The following is a 22,117-nucleotide window of genomic DNA, read 5'->3' as shown; positions in this document are numbered from 1 at the left end:
TATCCGCTAGCTGCCTGTCCCCTGAACACACTGTAAAAAAAACACGGTCTCTCTAGACACCACAGGCTCCACAAACGGCAACAAAAACAAACTGGGCTCACCCGCACCACGAAACACAACAAACAGTGCTCCAGCCAATCACCGACAAGAAGTATTTGAGGGTGGGGTTTGGGGGTTAGTGCACGTGGACATGAAGGGGGTGTGTGGAGGAGAGAGAAGCATGAAGAGGGAAGTTTGAATTATGGCCGACACACGACCAAAGAGACGACGTTCCGATTAACAAATTGTAAAGAAGAGGGACAAGGATAAGGAACGCGCGAAGTCCCGAATTTACATCGGAAAAAACCCTCGAAATGTGGCGAGAACTCCGCCGGCAGAAGGGATTCCAATCCGACATTCAGTTGCTCTGTTTTTGCAGAACAGGCAAATCCATTTTTCTTTCTAAATTGACGTTCATGTTCGCCAAACCAACACAAGGATGTAATTAGCTAGAACTATGCAGTCAGCGTTAGCTTTGGTGAATACAACATATATGTTTCAGCTAGCGATCAATCTCTATTGTAAATGGTCAAGCAAATTCACAGTAGGGCGACAATTTGTGTGAATTATTGTTTTCACCCACTGTTTGTTATGGATTTGAATGTTCATTTATAGGCTATTGACAACTTTGACTAAATTTGTTTACGACGCCGCCGTTGTTCATGCTAACGTGAAGCTAACGTTATCTTGCTATTATTGCGTCCTTGTATGGGAGCTATAGTTATAACCTCAGGTGGCGAAACGATTTTAAGACAATGTTTCTCTTTTTCTGCATTCTGTTCTGCAATATATAAAAGCATTTATCTAACTTGGTGACATTACACATTGAATGAAGTATCAGTAAAACTTAACTTTGTTTTTAGTGATTACTTTGACTTTCCTTTATGCCGGAAGGGAGGGGAGGAGGGAGGAGACTGGATGAGGAGGAGGGAGGGTCTAGCTAGCCTCCGTTTTGTTTGACAACAATTCGAATGTCAACACTCCCAGCATCACTTAGAGCACCTTTAAGGACTACAAAAATGACTGATAGGGACTACACGAGTTTCCTCCCGGGTTAGTGACATCACAAACCCCAAAATTGACATAAACCCTGCCTCGCAACAAAGGGCTCTATATGGCTCTGCTAAGAACAAGCCAAGAACAAGCTGTTGAAGCTCCGCTTCCTCACAGAGTAAAAATTCTGTTTTTTTGTTGTTTTTTTTTGGCAATTTCACATACACACTCTGGGGACATCAGAGACTTATTTTACATCTTGTAAAAAGGGGCATTATACCACCCCTTTAATTTTTATTTTTTTTCAAGTATTGTTCATACATTGTTGGGTCATGTTAACTAATGCTAACAAAATGAAATTTTATTTTAAAGTGTTACCATTTTTTAATAAAGAAAGTTGGCCATAGGAGTGTAAAATTATTATTAAAATAATGAAAATCTTACACAGGTTCAAACTAGGTTACTGTATTGTATAAATTTGATTTATGTTCAAGTGTTTGGGACATGGCTTTTAATGGTGAGCCTTTTGTTTTTGTAATCAGGCTAATCAAAGTATATAAAAATTTGAATTTAGATATATCGGCCAATATATCGGTTATCGGCTTTCAAATGTAAAGAATTATCGGTATCGGCCAAAATTTTCATATCGGTGCATCCCTAAAGTATATGCAGTTCTTTAAATAGATATGAAGAAGATTTACTCCATTTTACATAGAAAATCCATCCTTTGTGTTTGGTGAGTGAGAGACTGTCGCCATTCACACCTTGGTCTCAGGACTGAGGGACTGGGATAAACAATGGGCAAATGGTGATAGGATCAGTCTTATCAATGACATGCTAATGTCATCATTCTTCCCTTTCTCAGATGGTACCTGGCAATTGTCTTTGCAGGCTTATCTACTAGCCCACCTAGTTCCTTGTTTGTGGAACTTCTTTAGGAGGTGTGAGTTTTAAGCCCCTTTCACACAGCGCTTTGAACCCGGGAAATTGCCGGCAAATTGCCAGAGCGCCTTCTGTGTGAACGCAAACTCGACCCAGGATTGATGCCGGGATCGATGCCGGGTCGGGACCTAGTAACATTGCCGTGTTCAGTCCCGGAACGCGCGCTGTGTGTACAAAAGCCGTAATAATGCCGTGTCGTAGTGATGACGCTGAAGCCGGGCTCGTTCTCCAGCTGTGAAACGGTACGTAAAGCGCAAGTTTATGATCGAATCAGAGAAAAAAATGCACAAGCGTGGTTTCTCGAGAGAGAGATCGCAGCTCATAAGCAAACTTAAGACGCTGCTGAGATTACAAGTCACATCGATGTCACGTGTCTTTACGGCATTTTTACGGGTTGTGTGTGAATGCACTCTCTGATTCTGGAAAATCACTGGCAGTGTGAATGAACCAAAATCAAACGAACCCGGGTCAAATCCCGGGTCACTTTATCCGTGTATTTTCCGGAATCTCTGTGTGAAAGGGGCTTTAAAGTCCTGTCCTTTTCATCATGGCAGATGAAAGGGGACTCCTGTTGTGATGAGGGGAGTCTGCCCTCATGTTTGCCTGCTGATCACTACAACATGTTAACCCTCTTGGGTCGACAAACTCGTTGGCGTATTTTGCTGGATTTTCTTCACATTGCAGCAAAACAGACTTAAAATAACTCCATTTATGGTCATACAGACAAAAGAAATATGAACTGTAAAAGGTTTACTTTTGTATGTGTCCACTTACAATCAAAACAAAACATAGTGCTTTTGTAAAATAAAGAAACTAAACAGGGTGTGTTTTCTGCCTCTCCATCTCTAAACTGTTAGTTGCCAACAGCACAGCAGCTCCAGACACACAATGACACTCAAACACAGTGTTACTCACGTGTGGACCCGAATCAAAGCAACATCCGTGTCTGGTTTCAGGCCTTCCCGATTAGCTCACTCCAGCGCTGGAAAGCTTTTCTAATATTAACACTAAAGCTCTTGCCCAGACATAACCCTTTATTTCCCAGGAATTTCTTCTGAGCTTTGCTCTTTTGTATTGTGTCTCATCTCTATTTCTGCAGTATTTCTTCAGTTCAAATCTCCCTCTTGCTCGTTCTCTCTCCTCCACCGTCATACGGGGTGTTTGATGCACCACTAATGCTGATTGGCTGACACTTTTGTTGTTGGTGTCGGACCGACTAACATCCAATCAGCATATTTAAAAAACTACTGATCCCACCTTTAAAGAACGTTTTAGATAATGCTGTCAGAATGGTGAAATACATTAAAAGTCGTCCACTGCACATTTGTTTTCCCTTTTGTGTGAAGAGATGGGTAGTGAACACCACCAGCTTTTACTACATACTACATTGTTAAAAAAAACTTTGACTCAGTTCTGGTTACATTTGTCAAACAAATACCCTGAACTCACCAACAAGGCAATCATGTTTTTGATGCCGTTTGCCACAACGTATATGTGGTGAAGTGGGATTTTCAGTGCTTGTGGCCTTAAAGACAAAGTACAGGAATGCATTGAGTGTGGAATCTGTTCTCAGTCTTAAATTGACGTAGATTCAGCCAGACATCAAATCCTTAACATCTGAAAAGCAACATCACCCATCTCATTATGTACTGTCTGGAAGACTGCTGATTAGACTGTGGGACTGTTCTTTACTAAAACTGAAACAGTTAACATTGTTCTTTAGTCAGTTTAAATGTAGTTAAATGTGTTTTTAGTGGAGCTTTTGCTATGTTTTTGGAGGGCCTTACCACGAAATTTGGGAAGCTCTGTCTTATGGCAAGCTATTTTAATGCTAGGCCAAATTCGTTTTTTTTCCCATCTCTGCATACATATTGGTGATTGGGTTGAAGACTCTCTCACACCGTGGTCAGCCTCATTTCATGTGATTGATGCGGTGCTTATGATACCAGCACTCACTTCACGTGACTGGCTGCATTTATGTGCTGCAGCATACATTTAATGTGCACTACAAATTTTGGAGCTTTGTTCTACCAAACAGTGATTTGCATGACTAATTATTATGTTCTTCTCAGCTATGCTGTTGTGCTGAGCTGGAACTTTTGCATGAATGTGTTTGCGTGTTAAGAGTAATTTCCTATGGTCTCCTATTGGTGTGGCCTGCCAGCTCCTGTCTTAACTGTCCTGCCGCATGTTGCACCTCAGGCAGTTTTAGGCCAGGGCTTTTCAGTCTTTGTGTACAAACAGCCCATTTATGACAGCGTTCAAAGCCCCCACTGTCGATGTGGTGGGCCAGCCCGATCGGGCGATTGGACCACTTCCTGTTTTAGAAGTTCTCCTCGCCACTCATGTACTTCGGGGGCCCTATGCAGGGAGATCAGTCTATAATAAGTTAATTAAATGCGGTCACTTCACACTATAGAAGCTATAGAAGAAATACCCCCTATCAGATGGAGTCAGGCTTCTACAGCCATTATTACATCAAGAGAAACAGGAAGTTCCTCAGGTTTGCTTTCGGGGGCAAAGCTTACCAATACCAAGTTCTTCCGTATGGACTGGCAATGGATCCTCGAACATTCACAAAGTGTATGGACACGGCTCTTGCCCGGTTGTGGCTCCAGGGCATCTGAATTTTAAATTACCTGGATGATTGGCTGATATTAGATAAAACATAGGGTTTAGCAGTAGCTCATCGAGACTTGGTACTCGATCACTTGGAGTCTAGGATTACGTGTAAACCTTCAAAAGAGTGTATTGCTACCAAGTCAGGGAACAACTTTTCTAGGCGTGGACTTGGATTCTTGCACAAGTCTGTCCCCGCACGTGTTCAGTTATTAAAGCTGTCTGAGCCAGTTCAGAATAGGACATCTAGTCCTCATAGGTTTATTCCGCAGACTGATGGGTCTTATGGCAGCAGTGTCCCTGTGGTTCAGTTGAGCCTGCTCCATATGAGGCCATTCCAGTGGTGGATCAAGAGCCAAGGGGTCTCGCCTCACTGCCACAATTTCCGCAGTGTCATGATTAAGCACAGGGGCTTTCACGTTTTACGTCTGTGGATGAGGCTCCCGCTCCTTTTCAGGAGTCCAGCTAGGTGCGTTTTGTCGTCATAAAACTATCACGACGGCTGATAGCCCTAGGGCTGGGGGGCAGTCTATCAGGGACGTCCGACCTTTAGAGTTTGGAAAGGGGTGCATTGTGACTGCCATAATAAGTAATTTGGAGATGCTGGCAGTGTTTCTGGCACTCAAACGATTCTTATCACAAAAGGCTATCACAAACTGCTCAGTACAAACAACATGACTGTGGTCTAGTACCTGAATCGCCAAGGAGGACTGCGTTCCCGCCCCCATGTGCAGGCTGGCGAGGTGTGTCCTTCTTTGGGTGCAAACAGAGTTTCTGTCAGTCAGAGGGGTTCACGCTCCAGGTCATCTGGAGAGCAGACCTGAGAATGCATGGAGACACCCTCAAGCGGCGAGCCTCATTTGGCAGAGGTTCAGCCGAGTGGAGGTGGATTTGTTTGCTCTGAGCATTACCATGTATTGCCCGCACTGGTTCTCCATCTACTCCGTCCCCTATGTAAGTGAATGCTAAGGCTTAAGACTGCCCCAGGACCAGACTTTATGCCTTCCCGCAGATCTAGCTGCTCTCAGTGGTTCTGCTCAGAATACGGGCGGACAAAATGAGACACCTGTTGCTGGTAGCCCTGTTCTGACCCCTTGACCTGTAGTTCCAATACTGGAATTCCTATAGAGTAGTTTTGCGGTGGGGCCAGCCCCTGCCACACTTAAGGTTTATGTGGCAGCTATTTCTGCTGAGCATGTACTCATGGGAGGTGTTTCCGTAGGGCGTCACCCTCTGGTTTCCCGTTTTCTGCAAGGGTCGAGACGGCTTAGACCTTTCCGCCCTGCACGAATTCCTTAATGAGACTTCCAAATTGTACTGGAAGGTCTAGCAGGCCATCCATTTTAGCCATAGGAGTTGGTGTCAGAAAAGCTTCTGACCCTTAAGACGGTCCTTTCGATGTCTCCATCCTTTCTTAAGAGGATAGGGGACTTGCAGGCTCTTTCAATCAGCCCTTCATATATGGACTTTGCCCCGTGGATGGTTAAAGTCTTGCTGCAACCTAGGCCAGGGTATATTTCTAAGGTCGTGTTGACCCCATTTCACTTCCAGCAGGTGTCTTTTTCCCCTCCTGACTCAGGGACTGGGAGTGATGTGCGACTTCTTGGGCTCTGCCCTGTGAGGACATTGAAGATCTATGTCGACTGCACAGCCCAGTAGTGTAGATCTGACCAACTGCTTGTGTGTTTGAGTGGTAAAAACAGAGGAGCTGCTCTCATTAAACAGAGAATGTCTCATTGGGTGACCAAGGCTCTCTGCGGCCTATGAGGTGCGTGTGCTCATTCCACCAGAGGAATGGCTTCTTCTCAGGCTCTTTTCAGGGGCTCTTCTTTGGAATATATACATGTGTTGCGGCAGGATGGTCCTCTCTGCATACCTTTATCAGGTTTTATGGTCTGAGCGGATTCTTTTCTCGGTCTTCCAGTTAATCTTCAGGAAGGTGAAGGCGTTATGGTATATCGTTCCCATAGCGACGGCTACACAGCGTACAGTGAACCTATGAAAGGGAATGTCTCGATTACGTATGTAACCTTGGTTCCAGGAATAGGGAACGAGACGCTGCATTGTCAACCTTTCCCTTACCTTGCTATTAGACCTTCCTCTGTAATAGAAATCTAATGAAATGGCGCATAAGACGCTCTTATGAAGCATAAGTGACGTAATCGCTACTGGTCAATAAATGCCGTGATGGTATAAAGGCTTCAGACATTGGTCACACCAAAGGTGTTTCCATAGCGACGGCTACGCAGTGTCTCGTTCAGAGACAGTTATGTTTATATTCGTTTATATCATTTATTTTGCATGGTGTATTTTAAGTGTTGTTCAATAAAACCCATATGATTACTTACTTTTGCTACTTTATTTGGACCAATTATTATTGCTTGTTCTTATATATTTGTATTTTAAGTCATTTTAAAGGCTGTTGTTAACTTGGATCTATTTTTTTTTACCACATTTTTTTAAACCGATTAATCGATGGAATAATCTGTAGAATACTCGGTTACTAAAATAATCGATAGCTACTGCCCTACTCATATTCAGCACATCGGGGGATTTTCTTACCGATGAGATCTCTGGCTGTCTCTTGATCTTCTTGAATGCGACATACATCTGACAGCTGCAGGAGTGAATCAATATGATATGGGTTGAGTTGCAGGAGAACCTGAAAGAAAGAAAAAAGAGAGAAACGGAGCGTCAAATACATAATGTAACACATTTGTCACTCATGTGTGCATAAAAAAAAAATCTAATCAGTCCACAGCTAATAGCATATTAGAATAAAATTACCACAATGTTGTTGGGGTCCATTGACTCGACCGCATCAAAAAACTTGAACTGGACTTGCTGATAGTCACGATTATGTTCAAAGGTGAAGTGCTGAATGCCATCTTTAGACTCCACTAGACTCATGGAGATACCTAAGAGACACAACTAGTTAGCTATATTTCACACAAATTATGTTAACAGTACCAAAAGTTCTCTCAAACGCCCACTGCAATTCACTGCTCAACAAAATACACAAATATATTATAAATTGTTTTGTAAACTTAGAACCACACAGATCATTTCACTTTCAGGGAATGAGCGCGTTTACATGCACGTTATTAACTTGATTATGCTGAATAAACTGACAATGCATGTCATGTAAACACATTAACCCGTTTTCCTTTATCGGAGTCAAGTCATAAGTTTAAGTATAACCGATCGACTTTTAGATTTTTGCCTTTGATTTCTCCCGGCATTTAAAACACAACCCGCGTTTTTTTGGGCTTATTGAAGTGCGATATGTGAAGTGCATACAGACAGAGAGAGCACTGGTAGGAGGACATATATCACAAACTCCGACTCTTTCTTGACCTAAGAAATTATTAAAACGTGTTCCCATCTCGTGCAGAAGTAGCCTACAGTCAAAATGCTGCATCTGTAACGGCATATGAGAGGATAATGTGTGTCCGTAAATTTCCCGCTGACATGTTGAAATACTCTAGGATCTTTTTTTACCTCACTATACCGGGAAATAACCTGATTTAGCCTATTAATAAACACTCCACCTTTGCTAGCAAAATAGAAAACAATTCTCATATATAAAACGAACTAATAAAACAAGCAAATTAACGAGTAAATAAGCAAGTTAATAATCAAATAAGTAAGCCTCGCCCCCCTCACGATAATATCGTGTATCGCCGATCTCAAAGGCTGACGATAGGACGATATGAAAATAGAGCATTTCGCCCAACACTATCACATCGTGTATAGAGTCGATGGGCGAGCTTAACATAATGGCGGCAGAGTTGTGTTTTTTTACATTTAGTTCTCCTTCCAATAGTAAGTTTCCCCTTTTGTTTGTTGTTTTGGCCTGACCTTCTTCTGAAGATTGGATGCTTCCATTTTCTTTAACAAAAATAAATAATTTTACTTTTGCATCATCAAGTGGTTGGCTCACATTTTTGGGGCAGAGGATTGAAGGGAATACTCCATGTTTATGTTTCTCCTTTTTGATTTAATTTAATCCTGTTACCCTCTCCCAACCCTAGACTGGGAGAGCTTGTAACAAGTGGAAGGACTAGACAGCCTTTCCAGTAGAGACAACCTAACAACCCCGGATGAACTAGTATTCATTATAATGATGTGCTTCAGTCACTTCTTGATACTTAAAAGAACCGTATGTAAGATTGTGGCCAAAACTGGTACTGCAATCACTTTCAAATTACTGTAGAGCGGTGTTGCTTATTTTTCACTAGATTTTTTTATAAGCAATATTTACGTTTAAACAGCATGTAGCCTTCAATGCTTATATGTATTATTTACTACTTTTTTTTTTAAATAGTTAAATGAAATAGAAAAATAGTTCCAACAGATTTGGCTGTGGTACCGAAATTGGTACCGAGAACCGTACAATTTTAATGGTATCGGGTACCGACTACTGGAATTTTGGTATCGTGACATCCCTACATTCTTTAATGTAAAAATTGAAAATATACACCAGTCTCTGTTAGTTTCAGATTTGGCCTGTCCTTTATCTTGTATCAGTTTTACACAGTCAATTAACTCTACTCTATCTGCTTTTAAACTTCCTACAGTCGATGAGGTAATCTAAATTATTCGGAAATCTAAATCAACCACCTGTCAATTAGACCCTCTTCCAACTCAATTAGTTAAAGCCTGCCTATCAGTTCTTTTGCATTTTATTACTGAGATCATGCATTCTTCTCTCATTTCTGGCACTGTTCCTTATTCATTTAAAACTGCATTAATAACTCCTGTACTCAAGAAGCCAGGTGCAGATACAAATCATTTTGATAATATCCGACCAATCTCCAATTTGACATTTCTATCTAAAATTTAAAAAAGGTTGTTGCGGCTCAGGTACACAATCATCTCTCAGTGAACAACCTATATAATCAATTTCAATCAGGTTTTCGTTCTCATCGTAGTACTGAGACTGCCCTTGTCAAAATTTACAAAAACTTATTGGTAGAGGCTGACTCAGGACTCTTATCTATATTAATTCTTCTCGACTTAACTTCAGCATTCAACACTATTTCTCATGAAATTCTTTTAGACAGACTGCAGTCCGTTTAAATTATAGGAACTTCACTGGCTTGGTTCATATCTTTTTTTCTCTGGTCGTACTCAATTTGTTCAATTAGGCCAGTTTAAATCTAAACCATCACGTATTACTACAGGTGTCCCGCAGGTATCAGTTCGTGGCCCTTTATTATTTATCATTTATTGTCTGCCACTTGGAACCATTTTTAGGAAATATGGTATCCATTTTCATTGTTACGCTGACGACACCCAGATCTATTTATCTTCAAAACCTACTTCTGTAAATTTCTTAAGCTTAACGGTAGTAAAACAGAAATACTTCTTGTGGGAACAAAAACTAATCTATCAAAGACCAGTGGTTTCTCCATGGGCATTGATGATTCTACAATTGCTCAATCAATGCAGGTCAAGAGCTTGGGTGTCATACTTGACTATACTCTATCTTTCGAATCACAAATCAATAAGATTACTCGGACGGCTTATTATCACATATGTAACATTAACCGCCTCCGCCCAGCCCCATCAACGAGGAGCACAGCCATTATGGTTAATGCTCGTCACCTCACGTATTGACTATTGCAATGCTCTTTTTTATGGTCTTCCCTTTAAACGTTTACAAAAGTTACAGTTAGTGCAGAACTCAGCGGCACGTATTTCGCTTGGCAGTGTGCATGGCTTTTTTTGTAACAGCGCGCGGCTCCACATCCGAAGATGAACTTTTCACCACACCGGCACCCAGTTTGCGCGTCTAAATTAGTTGCTTACATTTAAAAAATGAGCATACAATAGCATAAAAAGTATTTTTAATGAACATAAAGGTCCATGTTTAATAAAAATGTTCATTCGGAACTTAATGAAATGTTTAGTGAAATTAGAAAATATGTAAGAGATTGTTAATTTAGTTATGTTGTATACACATTCTCATATCCATATATTTTGTTTTATTGTCACGAGTAATAATCTCAGGGTTTACTGGGTTTTACACGATTCTTTTTGTAGTGTGGTATTGGTGGTGGTGTACTAAAATAAACTGTCACGTGTGTATAGCTTTCTTCTTCTCACCGCTGATTCCTGATGGTTAAGAGGACAATTACTCGAGTCGCCCCCTATTGTTTCAAAGAATAGTACAACGGCGAGCACATCAAGTATAAATGCCTCGTCCGTTTGGAGAGGTGCGCACACAGTCTGTGGAGACTTGCGCTGCGGAGACAGGCGAAAGTATTAAACAAGGCTTAAGATGGAACACATATCTCTCGCATACAACTGCATTGGCTTCCTGTTAAACAGCGCATTGAATTTAAAATTTTGACTCTAGCTTACAAAGCAGTGCATAACCTAGCTCCTTCCTATTTATCTGACCTACTTTCAACCAGGTTTACATGCATCAAAGGTCAAAAAACTGTTTAATTTCCTCATAATATACATTTGTACATCACCACATTTTCAATGATTCTCAAACGACTCGTCAGATGAAATCCCTCCTTTCCACAAGCTACTCTGCTCTGATTGGCCAGACGGCTCAGTCTGTTGTGATTGGTTTACCGAGTACAGCGCGCACGTCGAAAACAAAAAACGCCCATTGCGTTTTTAACAACGTTCATAACGTCAGCTCTGCGTGTCCTGGCATAGACTGTTCATTACTGTGTTTAGTTTACAGTGTAGGAAGCTTTTACAATGACGTTGATTTTACGATATCAATCCGACTGCGAGTCCGATGATGAAACATTGGAAGAACTAGTTATTCAACCCGAACCTCCATCGCAAGGACGACTCGAGCAGGACGTTTCTCAGTGATACACTACTCCGTTTGAGGTAAATTATTAGATGTTGCAACTATAATTCCTCACCATCAGCATTAACAAGTGCAAGTCCATCAACAAACCGATTATTTTACTTGTACTAATTTATTTACAAAGTATTTCTCTAATGTTATGCGGTGAACACGTGGAAACTGTATCAATGACAGTGCATGTATGCAATATATACATTAGCCGAGCTCTAGCGTGAATGACTGATGTAACAAACGTTGGTAAAACAAATCTTGTTCCATGCTTAATCTTTCCTCAAAGTAGTGAGAACGACATATAATCTGCATTAACAGAGTTTTAGGTAATAGTGGCCCACAACTGATTAGGAGAAGTATTTCAGTAAGACAGTAATAATGTGAGTTAACCAGGTAGCAGGAGACCAACACAATATAAAAATCAAAACTAAGTATTTTGAACACTATCTTTCAAGAGCAAGCGGTTTGCGAATCCTGCATTGAACTCTGAGATTTGAGAAGCAGTCTTAAGTAAAATGAAGGCAAAAGTTTAGGATTATACTGCAGTGGAATCGCGGTAAAGATGAATTTTAACCACAGATTCATCACATGCTCATCCTTGGGCCGTGAAAAAAAAAAAAACTGCCTTTACCTTCAGATTGTAGAGCACAGCGTCTTCTCGACATGAGGTTGAAGTTTTCCCTGGTGTCTGCGCGCGAAATAAGTGGGCGGGCAATATGTTAATGTTTCGTCTTGACGTCACAACAAAACGGCTTATGACTCGTTTGAAAAACGATTCATTTCATTGACTCAGAGTCGACTTTTACTTTTGAAAGACAATAACTTTATATACGGTGCACTTACAGATTTAAAACTTTGCAGGATGTTTTCATTCACTTAGAGCTATGTTACACACTATTTGAAAGGTCATTCTCAAAAATCCATAATCCTTATTAACCATTAATAAGCAGTAATTATGAGTTTATTGAGGCAGAAGTCATAGTTAATAGTTAGTTAATAGTGAGAATTGGTCCCTAATCTAAAGTGTGACCCAAATAAATTCTTCATTACGTGACAACAAATACAGCAACAGTAGGGGTGTGAACCGACACTGGTCTCACGGTTCGGTTCGATTATGATTATTATGTCATCGATCCGGTTCAATTCGATATCACGATGCATCACGATGCACCGCATCCTCAATTTTAAATTTTACTTCAAAAGTGATGTGCGCGCATGTGCTCGCCTGTTCGGGAAGTTGCAGTGACATTCCAGTTTAAGTTTCAAGGGATTAAAGCTGGTTTATGACACTAAGAAAAGGAAAATCTGTCAAATAAATTTTGTTTTAAAGAAATGTTCATTTAAAAGCAGCGCTCATTAATCAGTGTATTATGTTACCATTAAAGATGCGCGCATCAACCGCCGCCGAGTCCGCTGTTGAAAGTGACGATCATCCATTTATAATCACGCGTAACAACACAGAATAATTGTAATTTGACCATCGGGTGCGGATACTTAAATCAGAGAAAGTTATTGGGGCGGGTGGATGATTTGTTTTTGGCTGCGGATTCGGGTTACGGAGCTCATCCACTTACTCTAAAGCAGTCAGACTCTGCCGGGCGATAACAGCTCGGGGTGAAAACGGCTAACGTGGTTTATCAAGTGGTATTACCTCCTGCATTTTCTATTTGTGCGTGACATGAGCGTACACAGCGCGTGTCTTCTGCAGGTCGTGCTTACCACGTTGTTCATAAAAGCCGAAATGTGCCCAGATGTTGGCTTTTAAAGTAGTTGGAGCATTTTTAATTTTCTCTCACTCGCGTCTCACCTCCCTCTGCCATTGTATGCTACCGCAACAAAGCACGTACGCGACAAATGACGTAAGAAAAGCGTCAGTACTAGGGCTGGGACAACGCGTCGAGGTCATCGATGACGTCGACGCAAAAAATACGTCGACGCAAAATATGCGCATCGATTCGTCGACCTGTTTTTATTTCTCTAAAAAACGTTTGCAAAACCTTATGTGCGCTGAATATACGCGATGGCCGGATCAACATTCTGTCCAACGTTATATAACCAATCCAGGGGTTTTTCTGCATTGATCTTTTTTTTGGCGGCTGTCAAAGCCTTATTTGATCGGTGAGTGATGTAGAATAGAATGACTGCTGAGGCGCGTACGAGAGAGAGCCCCGGCCGCGCGCGCGCACTCTTCAAACAACACGAGCGCTGCTTGCTCTCTCTCCCCCTCGTGCATATTAATCAAAATCATTAAACACGATAGAAAAAGGGCGAAACACCAAAGTTTCACGCGCGCTCGCGCACTCACAGTCTTCAAACTACACGAGCGCTGTCTTGCTCTCTCTCTATCCCTCGTGCATATTAACCAAAATCATTAGACACGATAGAAAAAGGGCGGAACACCAAAGTTTCACGTGGAGCATTCGGAGATTTTTTTTTTTCTCCATGACAGGCTGCTGGCTCCCACTGTTAATTTTTATAAATTTTTTGTTGGAAAAGCACTCTCTGTATTAGCTTAAAGCCCTCAAGTTGACATTGGTTACTGTATTCTTTCAGTTGCTCTAAACAAGTATTTTGGGTGACCTTTTTTATTTTTTTATTGAATGCTAGTCATCAAGTTGTTGTTATTTTCATCTGAAAGAACTTTTTTTCAGTAAGCTAGGCCCTATGTGTTCAGTAAGCTTGTTTCAGTAAGCTATGTGTTTTCAAGGCTTCAAGGTTTTATTGAATGCTATCTCTGACTAAGAATGCATTACTTTGCACTTGTATAGTCTTTTATTTTGTAATTTTAAGAGCAATAAACATATATTGCAATGTTAAGGAATTCATGTTTTTTCATTCAGATATGTAAATCAACATGTATAAATTGTTAGTAGTCAATTAATGGGGAGATAATCGATAATCGAATCGAAATCGAATCGGTCCGGAAAAATTAATCGTTAGATTAATCGATGCATCGAAAAAATAATCGCTAGATTAATCGTTTAAAAAATAATCGTTTATCCCAGCCCTAGTCAGTACATTATAACCGGTTATGGTCTATTACTGAACCGATACCGAATCGTCCTCGTCTGCATCGCGATGCATCGTAGAAACGATTAATTTTGACACCCCTAAGCAACAGTATAAAAAGATGCAGCTATGACTATTCAGGTGAACTGATAAAAGCTTACAAGTGATACAGCTTCACAATTAAAGGTTAAAAGATTGCAATATCAATTCAAACACCCATGCAATTTTATTTAGCCTTTGTTTAACCAGGTAAGTCAATTAAGAATGAATTCTTATTTTCAACAACAACCTGGCAGAAATCTTATTCCTAAAATACAATGGTTCAGCTATGTCTATTAAACCTTTAACAAGTACGATCACAGTGGAATATTTAAATCTGTGTTGGCGTTGCCTCTGACCAAGAGCAGTTGCATGAAACAGCTTCACAAACAAAGTCTTTTTAACCACACAGTATCATCATTTCCATGTTATGACAATTCACATTATCACAGAACTACTGGGATTAAAGTTTGGATATAAAAACTGATGTCTACAGTAGCGATCAAAATAGAGTAAATCACCTTTTGAAAGTAACTTGATGCTTCAAATAAAGATTGCATAGATTACATTGCTACAACAGTAGGTGGCAACAAGTGACTGTTAAAAAATGTATGCGCCACTGAATCATTGAAAAGATTTGTTAAAAAAATGCTGATTCATCTAGTAATGAAACAAGTGAAGTCTTAATGAGGGACTCACTGAAACATTCATTCAAACTGATGGAATGATTCATTCATGACCACCAGTCATTGCTAAAATACAAAATCTACACTTACACATAAAACATATTCCATTTCAATAACATAGATTTTAACGATGTTTAAAAAAAGAAAATTGACAGGCATGTTATTTGTCAACAACCTACAGTGTACTTATTGTTAGTGATTTGATTTCAGTGTATTTGTCATGTTTGTAGTGGTTATATAGTTTTAATAATATGCCAATATTGGTGGGGCCCATTTTCATGCTCTTGCCTGGGGTCCCACCAGCGCTCTACAGTGCGCCCATTTTACTCGCACATGCGAGTAAATATTTCGGCGTGCGAACGTGAAAAAATATTTGGGCGCACTCGTGCGAGTGACAGCATTTTTCTATAGAAACAGCTGCAAATACATCATCATGAGGAGGGGCAGAGTAGGACACTTTACCGGGAGATCAGTTATTTAGGCCTAAATCTTCAGTAGCTAGTCTGTAGCCTCATAAAAAAAACTACAGTGCCCACACACGAACTATTTTAGGGCCCTATAATTTCCGCGATCACAGAATCGCAGAATTGGCAAATTAACGCGGAATCTAGTGACAACGCGGAATTTTACTAGCCTGACTACATCAGACTTCCTACTTCCGCTAATTTCATTTCGCTCCTGTAGTCAGTCTGAGATAGCAGCCTATCTTTCAGTTTTCCACCGGCCTGAAAACAGCCGGGCCAATCAACGAACAGAGGGCGGGCTGAGAGCCGTGACGTAGACGCTGATTGTACCGTGGATGCGTAGATTTACTTCACATAATCTCCAAAAGTCATTCACAGCCATGTTCACTCCGGTATTTCGCTCGGTGGTTTAGTTTTTGCATCATACATGCGTTTACAGTGGAAGTTAGATGCGGCTGAGCATGCGCATAACACACGCCATAACCAAACGTTATGTGATTGGCTTACGGGTAACCAATGATTTTAAACATCAGACAAGCGCCCCCCCGCGCGAGAGAAAACACTTCTCTATTATGCCCTTCCAGACTCTGTATACGAAGCAAAGTGAAGTAGCAGAGTCTGGTATTACCAGGCTAGAATTTTACATATTTGGAATAAAATTCTGTTTTTGTGTGGGAAAAAAACGTATGTCTGAGGAAAATCGCATATTACTGAAAGAACGAGCAGAGAGAGAGACCCGGTCGCGCGCGCGTCTTCAAACTGTCTTGCTCTCTCTCACTCCCTCGCGCTTATTAATCTAAATCAATTGAGAATTGACACAATGGTAAAAGATCGGAAGAACGAGGTTTCACGTGGAGCATTCGGATATTTTTTTTTTCTGAATTAGGCTACCGCTGTGTGTGAATTGTGCAAAAAAAAATTTTTTTACCTTTCCTTCTCTGAAAAGCGTTCCGCCCATTCAGCTGACATAAAAAAACACTTTCAATAAACTAAACAAATCCTATCCAATGATGAAATGTTTTCTGTGTTGACAAATCTTGTGCGATGTCCTAAAACTGCCGGGATAATCACACAACGCGTACAAGTCTGCTAATGATACGTCCGATTCGCGAACTAATGACTCCTTTGAACCGATTCACTTTAATGAATGGTTAAAACAACTGATCTGTCCAACACTGAATCGGTTCGGTGTTTAACAAAATCGGTAACACTTTACAATAAGGTTCCATTTATTAAACTCTAGTTAACTAGATCAGTTAACATTAACTATTAATAAACTGCACTTCTACAGCATTTATTAATCTTTATTAAAATTAATTTCACCATTTAGTAGCCTACATTATTTAAATGAAAAGTTGTATTTGTTAACATTAGTTAGCTTAATGCACTGTGTGCAAGTGTGCAAATGCAAGTGTGAAGTAACATTAAAAATACAGGGTTAGGGTTAACTAAGATTAACAAAGATTAATAAATACAGTAACAAATGTTTTGCTCGTGGTTCATGTTAGTTAGCCTAATACATTCACTAATGTAAACAAACCAAACCACATTTAACATCTCTTAAAATGAGAATTTTGTTTGTTACCTCAATAAATTTAGGGTCATTCCTATTTTATTTGTGTACATTTTAATCATTAACATTAAAAACACTCTTTTTACGACTTAAATTACAGTAAAGGGTAAAAAAAAAACTGAATACCCAAAAATTAAAACGGAAAAAACTGAATTTGCTAAAAAATAAACGGAAAAAACGGAATTTGGGAAAAAATAAAACGGAATTTGGGAAAAAATAAAACGGATTTTATAGGGCCCTACTAATTCGGATCAGCACAGAGGGGCCCTCCCTGGAACTGTTTGATCCTACAAAATGTGCTGAAAATTGGCTGTCTGCTGGAAAGAGGTCAAAGCGACCAGGCTACAAAGCTTGGCCAAGTGACTCAGACATGATTTTCATTTCAGATAAAATGTGAAACATACATAGGGCCTACATACAATGATAAATGAAATCTACATGACGATAAAATAGAATTAAATGAAAATCTTTTGTTGGAAAGTTTTGGTCTGATGTTCTTAACCTTACAATGAGCATTGTAAATTTAATTGTTGAATAATTCTAATAATAAAACTATAATGATAAACTTATACAACAAAAATGACTGTGCCCCCAAATATTTGTCTGTGCTCCTAAATTTTTTTATTTAGGCGCACCAGTGCTCCTTGTTCAAAAAGTAAGTGTAGAGCCCTGGGTCCCACAAACCCAAAGGCCAGCCCTGCACAAATCCTACAAACTGATACTCTGGGTGGTACTTCGATTTACTGAACAAACATTCTGGGAAAATGAGATAAATTGGTTAAAGTCTGACCTGGTCGACTGAAGCGGGGCCACGTGTCTTTATAAACAGTCATCCACGAGCAACGATGAAACTGCCTCTGTCTCTGTTTCGATCTGAATGTGGACACAAACAAAAAAGAAAACAATTAGTAGTATAATTCTCAGGCTTTGTGCACATAACACAAATCTCCAGAACTTAATATGATGCAAGAGATGAGATCAGATCCATTTGTTCATTTTGCAATTATCGGTGTAGTGGATGATGCAGACATCTGCACAATGGCGACAGACTTTCTACACTTGGTCACATCATGCGTCATGAAAAAAAGACTTGGTTGTAAAAGCTCTTCAAAACGTATTCGACATGTATTGCATCCAATCACTTAAACCACTTCAAACGATGTGACTCGGCCAAGTACAAATGGATCTGGTTGTTCAAGGCACATACTGTATTTAAAAAATTCTCCTCCCAACAGTGTAAAAAAAAAATAAAGGCGTAAGAGGATGTTATAGCCAGATACCACAGCGTTATTGTAACACGGATCTCCACAGATAATCAAGCACAGGCACAAACTACCTCAACGCATAACTGTTGGTCCGTGCTAACTGGAAGCAGACAGAAGAGTTCAAAGAGTACAAAGCATCTTTTGCAGCGATTTTTGTGTGAGCATATCAGTGAACACCCCTGACCACTCGGTGAGTTTCACGTCTTTGTAAACGAAAGTTTAATGCGTTTTTGGAAGGATTGTTCCAGTGCACCTATGCAACCATTGTGGAGGTGGGAGGGTGCTACCACAGAAACTGAAAATTCTCGGGACAGCAGCATGTGTCCAAATTTCAATCTTAACCGTTCTATTTCATCAGAAACGATCTGAAAGCAGGGCTATAAGTGTAAAATACCGAACTTGTCCTTTAAGTGCGCTCTCTTACCGGTAGGCGTGGCTTGGGAGTGGCAGTTTTTCAACAAAAAAAATAAAATCTTGTGACCAAGCACAAATGAAACATTTAAACTCAATTGGATAAACTGTCAGATAAACTGCAAATAAGGAAAAATAAACTGAAAAGAAAAAAATAGCACAACTGAAAATAGTATTTTAAAATTACCTCTGGTCTCCCAGAACTGCCCGTGCTCCAAAATACTTCTTCAACTCCGTCTCTGGATTCAGATTCCTTTGCGACCCAGAAGAAAAAGATATCATTTGATTACATATTTGTCTTATTACATATAAATGTAACAGAATTATGACATGAATGCATCTCACCTGTGTTCCACGTACAACACAGGTCTGTGTTCAGAGGCGCTGTTGTCTGTGCTCCGATGCGACAGGCCTTTGCTCTTCTCCAGGGTCTCTAAAATAGCATCAATATTATCTCCCGCACCCATATTGTCCTGCAATCACAAAAACGCACTAAATTAGACAAACTAAGCTGGTGACAGATCTACAGCATGATTTTGATTATATTGCTTTTTTTAATTTTTTTATTACAAATCAATAAACTAGAGGTTAATAACAAATAGTGTACATTTCAGACACTATTTTATTTATTTATCCAAAGACAACAGTCCCAAAAGAAGCCATGAACACAGACATGCAGAGTGATAAAAACAGTGAAACCCTGCAGTGCTGTTATAAACAATATTGGCACTTTTGGAAAACTGCTTGAAAAATGTATTTAAAAGACCAGGGCTATGTTTCTCAAAAGCATTGCAAGCCTAAAAAGATCCTGAATTTTGAGTGTTTTATGATTTATTTGATCTTTTTAGGTCATCACGCTGTAAAAATCTCCAGTTTTCACAGAACTTTTGGAACTCCCTACTTCCGTTCATTGTCCAGGCAAAACCAACAATAGACCTCTACTGGGTTTGTCAACAAAACAACTATCAGGTGTACCGCAGTGCCACTCAGCCGGATGTTGTAAAGTCAGTCAAGTTGAAAAAAACAGGAGGGACATCATATCGTTGACAAGATTTAGGCCGCTGTACGTGAGCTGTATCGTTCGGTTTCGTTCCGACAAACGGGGCACTATTTCTAGGCCTCTTTTAGGCTACCGGCAGCGGCCTAATTGTTTAGTTTATTGTGAGATGGTAGCGGCTGCAAAAGTGACCCTTCAAGATCTGTCTGTTCGCCTTGAGCCCAATCCACCATGTTCCAAGGATTGTCATATTCATTACTCTTTTGACTTTGCACAACAGGTTCATTTACCTAGTGACCAATGCCAGTATATTTTTTGACACCAAGGAAATGTGGGGCCCAGTACTAGGACAGTTGCTTTTCACTCTGTACATGCTACCCTTGGGAGATATCATTAGGAAGCATGGAATTAGTTTTCACTGTTATGCTGATGATACTCAGCTCTATATTTCTTCACGCCCTGACGAAACTTACCAATTGACAAAATTAACGGAATGCATAGGTGATATAAAAAATTGGATGACTAGTAATTTCCTACTACTTAATTCTGAAAAAACAGATTCTAATTATTGGACAAAAAGACGACAGCGCAGTCCTGAAGTGTCAACTAGTCTCTACCCTGTGAAGACCTCCCTCCCCTCCCTTTACCTCTCTGCAGATAAAGCGTTGTTGGGATAATTCCGATTCGCGTGGCTACACGGAAGCGATAAAAATTATGTATTATAAATTAAGGCCAGACAAGTAGTATGATGAGGGTTGATTTGTAGGGAAGGACTACACGCCTGCGCACATATATTCAAACGCGCATACCTATAGACTGAACTCGTAATGTGCATGTGCACGCCATCTGCATTCTCACTGGTTTGCGTTTTTGAAGTCTGCGCAGAAAGAACTTAAGAGTTTTCTGTTAAAACGGTGTCCTGTTAGCGGCCCCTAAGTTAATAACTAATGATCGTTGCGACGGAAGTGAACCAATCAAAACTAACTTTAGCTGGACAATAACTTTATTCTAGAGCTGCTATAAAGCCAAAACAATCTCTGTTACTTTAATTTCCTATTATCAATGTAAAGCTGCTTTGGAACAATCTACATTGTTGACTTGACTTGATGAAGTCCAACAAAATAATCCTTAGCTGTGATCAATTACTTGCACCATTTTTCAAGTCACATGGTTTGGGTGAACTGTAATTTTGATCTTGATTGTGACAATTGCACGGGACAAAATAAGAACAAGTTTGTCTTGTAGTATTTGTCCAGGAGGGTGATTCATGGTCTCCACAAATCCATAACATTGAATTTTCTTATTACACTCAAAATTGACTTGATTTTATTGATACTTTGTTGCATAATTTTGCTACAGGGATTGCTACATGGGTAGCCCTTAACCGGTGACATGCTTCCCAAACAGATTTTTCTGCTTAGCAATCATATAGGTAACAACATTAAATATTCTCTTTATAAATATTATCAATAAAGTTGAAAATATTTTTTTTCTATAGATATATGGTTTTGAATTGGTATGTGACAAATTTGGTGTTATTATCAGGGTTATGGTATGGTATGGTATGGTATGGTATGGTATGGTATGGTAGCTAAGTGATTTTGTTTTGGAACCTTCAGAAAACTTGAACTAGATGTTTCTGAAAATTTACTTTGCTGACTGTATCGACTTCTAACAGGTGTAGCTCACTGATATTTTTGTCAAATTCCAACAAATCATACATCATTATGAAGTTTTTTTTTTTTTATGGATTAAATTCAATTTGATTTAATGGAGAATTAATTGTGGAAAATGTGCTCAATGTCACTCTTTTTGCCAGCATGGGTCACATACATTGTATATATGTGTATATACATTATATGTGTGTATATAAATATATATATATATATATATATATATATAGTCGTGAAAAAAAAAATACACCCTTTTGAATTCTACTGTGTTTTATTGTAGATTTGCTGGTGAGCTTGGGATCATTGTCCTGTTGCATGACCCAATTTTGGGCAAGCTTTAGCTGTCAGACAGATGGCCTCACATTTGAGTCTAGAATACTTATGCAGAGGAGCTCATGGTCGTCATCATCATCATCATCACCAGGTTTGCACAACTCAGGAGGGAATTTGGTCCATTCCTCTTTACAGATCCTCTCTAAATCCTTAAGGTTCCTTGGCTGTCGCTTTGCAACTCGAAGTTTCAGCTCCCTCCACAGATTTTCTATAGGATTAAGATCTGGAGACTGGCTAGGCCA

At 39.8% G+C, this 22,117-nt stretch overlaps 1 protein-coding gene across 1 annotated transcript in view; it reads right to left on the bottom strand.

Moving 5' to 3' along the window:
• The window catches only part of tcf25 (TCF25 ribosome quality control complex subunit), a 71,376-nt gene that overhangs the window by 42,469 nt on the left and 6,790 nt on the right, over positions 1-22,117 (bottom strand). Inside the window, exons 4-8 of the mRNA XM_082182969.1 lie at positions 19,218-19,345; positions 19,060-19,125; positions 17,987-18,069; positions 7,381-7,511; positions 7,156-7,255 (exon numbers count right to left, since the gene is read on the bottom strand). Coding sequence (XP_082039095.1) covers positions 7,156-7,255; positions 7,381-7,511; positions 17,987-18,069; positions 19,060-19,125; positions 19,218-19,345 — 508 coding nt within the window. The remainder of the gene's footprint in view (positions 1-7,155; positions 7,256-7,380; positions 7,512-17,986; positions 18,070-19,059; positions 19,126-19,217; positions 19,346-22,117) is intronic.

Source organism: Leuciscus leuciscus (genome assembly GCF_965113295.1).
Source record: "Leuciscus leuciscus genome assembly, chromosome: 10".
Lineage (NCBI taxonomy): Eukaryota > Metazoa > Chordata > Actinopteri > Cypriniformes > Leuciscidae > Leuciscus > Leuciscus leuciscus.
This window is presented reverse-complemented; position numbering and strand designations above follow the sequence as displayed.